Raw genomic sequence first — 9968 nt, 5'->3', positions numbered from 1 at the left:
GCTGGAGAAGGGGCCGAATGGGGCCTCCTCCTGTTCCTGTGTAACAGGCTGGAGAAGGGGCTGAATGGGGCCTCCTCCTGTTCCTGTGTAACAGGCTGGAGAAGGGGCTGAATGGGGCCTCCTGTTCCTGTGTAACAGGCTGGAGAAGGGGCTGAATGGGGCCTCCTGTTCCTGTGTAACAGGCAGGAGAAGGGGCTGAATGGGGCCTCCTGTTCCTGTGTAACAGGCTGGAGAAGGGGCTGAATGGGGCCTCCTCCTGTTCTTCCAGACTATTGCGATGATACTCAGGGGGTCCCAGATTGACCCCTCTTGCCACCACCCCTCCTTCTCCTCACCCCATCACCGTCAGACGTCCCGTTCACAGGATGACGCATCGGTTGGCACGCAGCCCCCCCTGCAGGCAGGCGGAGGCGTGTGCGCTCTTGCAGGCCAGGCAGCCCACAGTCTTCAGCAGCTCCTTGAAGAGCAGCAGGATGTGCCAGTTGTATTTCGCCGAGCACTCGATGTAGCCGCACTTCCAAGACCTCTTGACCAGCGCCGCCACGTTCCGCCTGGGTGCCACCCTCCTCCGCTGCAGGTCCCGTTTGTTCCCCACGATCAGGATGGGCGCCTTGCCCGACCCGGGAGGCCTGGATGGAAGACAATGGGGGGAAATGGACAACGGTCAACAGGCACCCAACCTTCGCCCCTGCTCAGGCCAGGGAGAATGGCCCCTGATGGGTGAGGAGGTTCTGACTGCCCTTTCACTCTCTGGGGTCAAATCTGAATGGAAGGACTGGGTCAACTGCTGACCTTTCACCCTGCTTTATTCATGGTCACAAGAAATCTCTCCCACCTGCCCCCACCCCTCGCCCTCCCCCCACACACACACTAACCATTGGTTTGTTTAGGGAATGGTTTAGCACAGTGGGCTAAACAGCTGGCTTGTAATGCAGAACAAGGCCAGCAGCGCGGGTTCAATTCCCGTACCAGCCTCCCCGAACAGGCGCCGGAATGTGGCGACTAGGGGCTTTCCACAGACACTTCATTGAAGCCTACTCGTGACAATCAGTGATTGTTATTGTTACAAACCCACACACACACAAACCCACACACACACACAAACCCACACACACACAGACAGACAGAAAACGCACGAACAAACACACAAACCCACACACACACACAAACCCACACACACACACACACAGACAGAAAACGCACGTAGAAACACACAAACGCACACACACACACACAAACCCACACACACACACACACACACACCCACACACACACACACACACACACACACAGACACACAGACACACACACGCACACACACACAGACACACACACAGACACTCTCACACACTCCTGTTGGGACAACCAACATGCAATGGTCACTGTCTGGGCCGGCCTTTGAACTAGACTATCATGAACCCCAGAGGACTGGCCCCCACCCAATACCAGGGAGGTTTGCATTAAATGGGTCCCACAGGGAGGTGAATCTGGGTATCTCCCCCCCCCCCCCCCCCTTGAGGTTATCACACAGGTGGAGCAGATCAAAGAAGGAATTGCTGTTGTGCTTTTCACCGCTGCCAACCAGCGTCACAGCCAATGAATGAATGGCAGACTTTGGAAACCTCCCTCTTGCCCTCCTCGCTAACTTGCAACATAGGCTTTGTTACTTGCCACATGTGTTCCTTAAGGCTTTTGTTTTAAGTGGCAAAGGCACTTTGGTGGCAGGGACAGCACGGTAGCATGGTGGTTAGCATAAATGCTTCACAGCTCCAGGGTCCCAGGTTCGATTCCCGGCTGGGTCACTGTCTGTACGGAGTCTGCACGTCCTCCCCCTGTGTGCGTGGGTTTCCTCCGGGTGCTCCGGTTTCCTCCCACAGTCCAAAGATGTGCAGGTTAGGTGGATTGGCCAGGCTAAATTGCCCGTAGTGTCCGAAAAAGTAAGGTTAAGGGGGGATTGTTGGGTTGCGGGTATAGGGTGGATACGTGGGTTTGAGTAGGGTGATCATGGCTCGGCACAACATTGAGGGCCGAAGGGCCTGTTCTGTGCTGTACTGTTCTATATCTATATCTAAGAGTTCCCCTGCCCTGATATGTTTGACCTGATAACCTCCATCAGTTTTCGGCATGACTGTTGGGCGTGGATTAGACGTGGAAGGTTTGACGTATCTAATGGCCGAGGCAGACAAAGCACACAGCAGCACAGTGGTTAGCACTGTTGCTTCACAGCGCCGGGGTCCCAGGTACGATTCCCGGCCTTGGGTCACTGTCTGTGCGGAGTCTGCACGTTCTCGCCTGTGCCTGCGTGGGTTTCCTCCGGGGGCTCCGGATTCCACCTACAAGTCCCGAAAGCCGTGCTTGCTGGGTGAATTGGACTGCCCTGGCATCGCCCCCCCCCCCCCCCCCCCAGGGAGATGGTCTCACCTCTTGGCCACGATGAGCTGGTGTACTGCCTTGATGTACTCAAAGCTGGAGAAACAGCAAATGTCATAGACCAGGATGTAGGCGTGTGCAGGCTGAATCCCCTGGTCCCCCGATTCGCTCCACCTCTCGATCCACTCCTGAGGACGGAGAAAAAAAACACAATACATCAATCAGGATGATGCACTATCAATTACGACGAGCCGAGAGTAGAGAGTAATCGAGGCTTTATTACACAGAGATGTGGAGCCTCCTGCAGTTGCTGCCAAAATGGCTGCAGCTTGGTGAGCACACATATTTATACTCCGCCTACTGGGCGGAGCCAGCAGGCAGGGATCTACCCCCGTATCGTAATACCCCTCATATGTGATATATACAACAGTGGTGACCACCACATTCACCTCCTGATAAAAAAAGAGTCCAGCGTGGGTGGTGGAAAACTACTTAAATTCAGACGATCGGGCGCCTTGATCCTCCGTTGTGAGTGCCGCAGTCCCGGTGGCGATGCAGGCGTCGGCTCGGTCGTCGGTGACTCTGGGAGCGGGTCGACCTCATCTTCATCCCTGGGTGTGACCAAGGGGAGGACAGAAGTCCCGGAGCGGGGTCTGCGTTGGGGTGCGCTGGGGGGAGGAGGGTTGGCACCGGGGCGGGTGGGGGGTGTGGGGACCCAGCTGGTGCCAGGCCCCTGAGGGAGACTGTGTCTTGGCGGCCGCCGTGGTACACCACGTAGGCGTACTGCGGGTTCGCATGGAGCAGCTGTACCCTCTCTCCCAATGGGTCCGCCTTGTGGAGCCGCACGTGCTTGCGGAGGAGAATGGGACCTGGAGCTGCCAGCCATGTTGGGAGCGAATCCCCAGAGGTGGACTTCCGTATCGGGGTGGATGAAGCTCTCAGTGCTCCCGGAGACCAGAAGGAATGATGTGCCCATCGATCTTCGCTGTCGTTGACGCGGTCGCGAGGTTGTGCAGTCGGGACTGGTCGATCGTGATGGAGGCGAGACGTGGCTGGTGTTGGAAGGCCCCTGGCTGGTCGGCGGCGTTTGCAGGTGATAAGCGGCCCGATGAGGTGCCCGATGAGCAGGGGTCCTTGGGGCGGGGAAGGTGGCGGCCCACATGGGGTGCATGTGGCGTTAAAGATGGTGGCGCTCACGGGCCACACGTGTCCTGAGGCAAGCAAGATGGCGGCGCCCATGGGTCATGTGTGTCCTGAGGCAAGCAAGGTGGCGTCCAGGGGCCACGCGTGTTCTGAGGTGAGGAAGATGGCAGCGCCCATGGGTCATGCGTGTCCTGAGGCAAGCAAGGTGGCGTCCAGGGGCCACGCGTGTTCTGAGGTGAGGAAGATGGCAGCGCCCACGGGTCGCACGTGGGGGGTGCAGGGACAATAGAGGCGATCGAGAGGGCTGGCACACTGCAGCAAAATGCCCTTTCTTCCCGCAGGCCTTGCAGAGCGCGCTCCGTGCCGGGCAGCGCTGCCGGGGGTGCTTTGTCTGTCCGCAGAAGTAGCAGATGGGTCCCCTGGGGTTGGTTGGCTGCCACGCGGCGCAGGCCTGGGGTTGGCTGGGGGCGGTTGTTGGTGGGGTCCACGATAGGGTGGCCGCTGGCGGGGTCCACGATGCCCAGGAGGGGTGGGCCGTGCGGTTGGGGGCGTACGCCTGTATAATGTGGGAGGTGACCGTTAGTGAGATCGCGAGTTTCTTGGTTGCCGCGAGGTCGAGGGGAGCCCCTTCTAAGAGGCGCTGGCGGATGTTCGCCGACCCTATGCCTGTAACAAAAGCATCTCTAATCAGGAACTCGGAATGTTCCACGGCCGAAACGGCCTGGCAATCGCAGTCCCTCGCCAGGGCGTGCAGGGCACGGCAGAAATCTTCCACAGACTCACCGGGGAGTTGATGCTGTGTGGACAGGAGGTGCCTGGCGTAGAATTTGCTGGTCTGCTGAGTGTAGTTCTCCTTCAGTAGCGCCATGGCCTCAGCGTAGGTAGGCACGTCCCGGATGAGGGGGAAGATGTCCGAGCTCAGGTGCGTGCAGAGGATCTGGAGCTTCTGTGCCACTGAGGGTGGTTCTGTCACAGAACCGATGTATGTCTCGAAACAAGCTAGCCAATCAGTGAAGGCCGACTTGGCGTTGTCTAATTGAGGGTGCAGCTGCAGGAGATCAGGCGTGATGCGGAGATCCATCGTTGTAAAATCCCTGTTTAATAAATTGTCAATTACGATGAGACGAGAGTAGAGAGTAATCGAGGCTTTATTACACAGAGATGTGTAGCCTCCTGCAGCTGCTGTCGAAATGGCTGCAGCCCGGTGAGCCCACACATTTATACTCCACCTACTGGGCGGAGCCAGCAGGCAGGGATCTACCCCCGTACCTGTAGTACAGGGGCCTTACAGTAATACACCTCATATGCGATACATATACAACAGTGGTGACTACCACACAGGAGAAATTAAATCTATGCAAACTCCTCCAGCCCCTACACACCTCCCTAATTCTGTAACGTCCTCCTGCACATACACCCCTCCCTATCCCTGTAACCTCCACCAGCCCCTACACCCCTCCCTAATTCTGAAACCTCCAGTCCCTGCAACCCTCCCTATCTCTGTAACCTCCACCAGCCCCTACAACCCTCCGTATCTCTGTAAACTCCTCGAGCCCCTACAACCCTCCCTAACTCTGTAACCTCCTCCAGTCCCTACAAACCTCCCTATCTCTGTAACCTCCTCCAGCCCCTACACCCCTCCCTATCTCTGTAACCTCCTCCAGCCCCTACAACACTCCCTATCTCTGTAACCTCCTCCTGCCTATAAAAGCCCTCTCTATCTCTGTGACCTCCAGCACCGACATCCTACCCTATCTTTGTAACCTCCTCCAGCACCGACATCCTACCCTATCTTTGTAACCTCCTCCAGCTCCGACATCCTACCCTATCTTTGTAACCTCCTCCAGCACCGACATCCTACCCTATCTTTGTAGCCTCCTCCAACCCCTACATCCCTCCCAATCGCTGCAACATCCTCCAGCCCGTACAACCCTCCCTAGCTTTGTAACCTCCTCCAGCCCCTACATCCCTCCCTATTTCTAACCTCCTCCAGTCCCTACAACCGTCCCTATCTCTGTAACCACCTCCAGTCCCCTACATCCCTCCCTATCTCTGTAACCACCTCCAGTCCCTACAACCCTCCCTATCCCTGTAATCTCCTCCAGTCCCTACAAGCCAATCTATCTCTGTAACCACCTCCAGTCCCCTACATCCCTCCCTATATCTGTAACCACCTCCAGTCCGACAAGCCAATCTATCTCTGTAGCCTCCTCCAGTCCCCAACAGCCCTCCCGATCTGTAACCTCCTCCAGCTATTCCAACCATCTCTACTTCTGAAAACTCTTCCTGTAGAGAGAGAGAGAGAGACCCTGTATATAACAGACTGTAGCGAGAGAGAGACCCTGTATATAACAGACTGTAGAGAGAGAGAGACCCTGTATATAACAGACTGTAGAGAGAGAGACCCTGTATATAACAGACTGTAGAGAGAGAGACCCTGTATATAACAGACTGTAGAGAGAGAGAGACCCTGTATATAACAGACTGTAGGGAGAGAGAGACCCTGTATAACAGACTGTAGAGAGAGAGACCCTGTATATAACAGACTGTAGGGAGAGAGAGACCCTGTATATAACAGACTGTAGAGAGAGAGAGACCCTGTATATAACAGACTGTAGAGAGAGAGACCCTGTATATAACAGACTGTAGAGAGAGAGAGACCCTGTATATAACAGACTGTAGAGAGAGACCCTGTATATAACAGACTGTAGAGAGAGAGACCCTGTATATAACATACCGTAGAGAGAGAGAGAGAGACCCTGTATATAACAGACTGTAGAGAGAGAGAGAGACCCTGTATATAACAGACTGTAGAGAGAGAGAGAGACCCTGTATATAACAGACTGTAGAGAGAGAGAGACCCTGTATATAACAGACTAGAGAGAGAGAGAGACCCTGTATATAACAGACTGTAGAGAGAGAGACCCTGTATATAACAGACTGTAGAGAGAGAGAGACCCTGTATATAACAGACTGCAGAGAGAGAGACCCTGTAGATAACAGACTGTAGAGAGAGAGACCCTGTATATAACAGACTGTAGAGAGAGAGAGACCCTGTATATAACAGACGGTAGAGAGAGAGAGACCCTGTATATAACAGACTGTAGAGAGAGACCCTGTATATAACAGACTGTAGAGAGAGAGACCCTGTATATAACAGACTGTAGAGAGAGAGACCCTGTATATAACAGACTGTTGAGAGGGAGAGAGAGAGACCCTGTATATAACAGACTGTAGAGAGAGAGACCCTGTATATAACAGACTGTAGAGAGAGAGACCCTGTATATAACAGACTGTAGAGAGAGAGAGACCCTGTATATAACAGACTGTAGAGAGAGAGACCCTGTATATAACAGACTGTAGAGAGGGAGAGACCCTGTATATAACAGACTGTAGAGAGAGAGAGACCCTGTATATAACAGACTATAGAGAGAGAGAGACCCTGTATATAACAGACTGTAGAGAGAGAGACCTTGTATATAACAGACTAGAGAGAGAGACCCTGTATATAACAGACTAGAGAGAGAGAGAGACCCTGTATATAACAGACTAGAGAGAGAGAGAGACCCTGTATATAACAGACTGTAGAGAGAGAGACCCTGTATATAACAGACTGTAGAGAGAGACCCTGTATATAACAGACTGTAGAGAGAGAGACCCTGTATATAACAGACTGTAGAGAGAGAGACCCTGTATATAACAGACTGTAGAGAGAGACCCTGTATATAACAGACTGTAGAGAGAGAGAGACCCTGTATATAACAGACTGTAGAGAGAGAGACCCTGTATATAACAGACTGTAGAGAGAGAGAGACCCTGTATATAACAGACTATAGAGAGAGAGAGAGACCCTGTATATAACAGACTGTAGAGAGAGAGAGAGAGACCCTGTATATAACAGACTGTAGAGAGAGAGACCCTGTATATAACAGACTGTAGAGAGAGAGAGAGAGACCCTGTATATAACAGACTGTAGAGAGAGAGACCCTGTATATAACAGACTGTAGAGAGAGAGAGACCCTGTATATAACAGACTGTAGAGAGAGAGACCCTGTATATAACAGACTGTAGAGAGAGAGACCCTGTATATAACAGACTGTAGAGAGAGAGACCCTGTTTATAACAGACTGTAGAGAGAGAGAGACCCTGTATATAACAGACTGTAGAGAGAGAGACCCTGTATATAACAGACTGTAGAGAGAGAGACCCTGTATATAACAGACTGTAGAGAGAGAGACCCTGTTTATAACAGACTGTAGAGAGAGAGAGACCCTGTATATAACAGACTGTAGAGAGGGAGAGACCCTGTATATAACAGACTGTAGAGAGGGAGAGACCCTGTATATAACAGACTGTAGAGAGAGAGAGACCCTGTATATAACAGACTGTAGAGAGAGAGAGACCCTGTATATAACAGACTGTAGAGAGAGAGACCCTGTATATAACAGACAGGAGGGAGAGAGAGACCCTGTATATAACAGACTGTAGAGAGAGAGAGAGAGACCCTGTATATAACAGACTGTAGAGAGAGAGAGACCCTGTATATAACAGACTGTAGAGAGAGAGAGAGACCCTGTATATAACAGACTGTAGACAGAGAGAGACCCTGTATATAACAGACTGTAGAGAGAGAGAGAGACCCTGTATATAACAGACTGTAGAGAGAGAGACCCTGTATATAACAGACTGTAGAGAGAGAGAGAGACCCTGTATATAACAGACTGTAGACAGAGAGAGACCCTGTATATAACAGACTGTAGAGAGAGAGAGAGACCCTGTATATAACAGACTGTAGAGAGAGAGACCCTGTATATAACAGACTGTAGAGAGAGAGACCCTGTATATAACAGACTGTAGAGAGAGAGAGAGACCCTGTATATAACAGACTGTAGAGAGAGAGACCCTGTATATAACAGACTGTAGAGAGAGAGAGAGACCCTGTATATAACAGACTGTAGAGAGAGAGACCCTGTATATAACAGACTGTAGAGAGAGAGACCCTGTATATAACAGACTGTAGAGAGAGAGAGACCCTGTATATAACAGACTGTAGAGAGAGAGACCCTGTATATAACAGACTGTAGAGAGAGAGAGAGACCCTGTATATAACAGACTGTAGAGAGAGAGAGACCCTGTATATAACAGACTGTAGGGAGAGAGAGAGAGACCCTGTATATAACAGACTGTAGAGAGAGAGACCCTGTATATAACAGACTGTAGGGAGAGAGAGAGAGACCCTGTATATAACAGACTGTAGAGAGAGAGACCCTGTATATAACAGACTGTAGAGAGAGAGACCCTGTATATAACAGACTGTAGAGAGAGAGAGACCCTGTATATAACAGACTGTAGAGAGAGAGAGACCCTGTATATAAGAGACTGTAGAGAGAGAGAGACCCGGTATGTAACAGACTGTAGGGAGAGAGAGACCCTGTATATAACAGACTGTAGAGAGAGAGACCCTGTATATAACAGACTGTAGAGAGAGAGAGAGACCCTGTATATAACAGACTGTAGAGAGGGAGAGAGACCCTGTATATAACAGACTGTAGAGAGAGAGAGACCCTGTATATAACAGACTGTAGAGAGAGAGAGACCCTGTATATAACAGACTGTAGAGAGAGAGAGACCCTGTATATAACAGACTGTAGGGAGAGAGAGAGAGACCCTGTATGTAACAGACTGTAGAGAGAGAGACCCTGTATATAACAGACTGTAGAGAGAGAGAGACCCTGTATATAACAGACTGTAGGGAGAGAGAGAGAGACCCTGTATGTAACAGACTGTAGAGAGAGAGAGACCCTGTATATAACAGACTGTAGAGAGAGAGACCCTGTATATAACAGACTGTAGAGAGAGAGAGAGACCCTGTATATAACAGACTGTAGTGAGAGAGAGACCCTGTATATAACAGACTGTAGGGAGAGAGACCCTGTATATAACAGACTGTAGAGAGAGAGAGACCCTGTATATAACAGACTGTAGAGAGAGAGAGAGACCCTGTATATAACAGACTGTAGTGAGAGAGAGACCCTGTATATAACAGACTGTAGAGAGAGAGAGAGAGACCCTGTATATAACAGACTGTAGAGAGAGAGACCCTGTATATAACAGACTGTAGAGAGAGAGACCCTGTATATAACAGACTGTAGAGAGAGAGAGACCCTGTATATAACAGACTGTAGAGAGAGAGACCCTGTATATAACAGACTGTAGAGAGAGAGACCCTGTATATAACAGACTGTAGAGAGAGAGACCCTGTATATAACAGACTGTAGAGAGAGACCCTGTATATATCAGACTGTAGAGAGAGAGACCCTGTATATAACAGACTGTAGAGAGAGAGAGACCCTGTATATAACAGACTGTAGAGAGAGAGACCCTGTATATAACAGACTGTAGAGAGAGAGAGACCCTGTATATAACAGACTGTAGAGAGAGAGAGAGACCCTGTA

At 51.1% G+C, this 9968-nt stretch overlaps 1 protein-coding gene across 1 annotated transcript in view; it reads right to left on the bottom strand.

Moving 5' to 3' along the window:
• Nucleotides 1–256: 256 nt before the first annotated feature.
• The window catches only part of LOC119968028 (ras-like protein family member 10B), a 56920-nt gene continuing 47208 nt past the window's right edge, over nucleotides 257–9968 (bottom strand). Inside the window, exons 2-3 of the mRNA XM_038801132.1 lie at nucleotides 2422–2558; nucleotides 257–629 (exon numbers count right to left, since the gene is read on the bottom strand). Coding sequence (XP_038657060.1) covers nucleotides 359–629; nucleotides 2422–2558 — 408 coding nt within the window. The 3' untranslated portion in view covers nucleotides 257–358. The remainder of the gene's footprint in view (nucleotides 630–2421; nucleotides 2559–9968) is intronic.

The sequence above is a fragment of the Scyliorhinus canicula genome, chromosome 6 (assembly GCF_902713615.1).
Source record: "Scyliorhinus canicula chromosome 6, sScyCan1.1, whole genome shotgun sequence".
Taxonomy (NCBI): Eukaryota; Metazoa; Chordata; class Chondrichthyes; order Carcharhiniformes; family Scyliorhinidae; genus Scyliorhinus; species Scyliorhinus canicula.
This window is presented reverse-complemented; position numbering and strand designations above follow the sequence as displayed.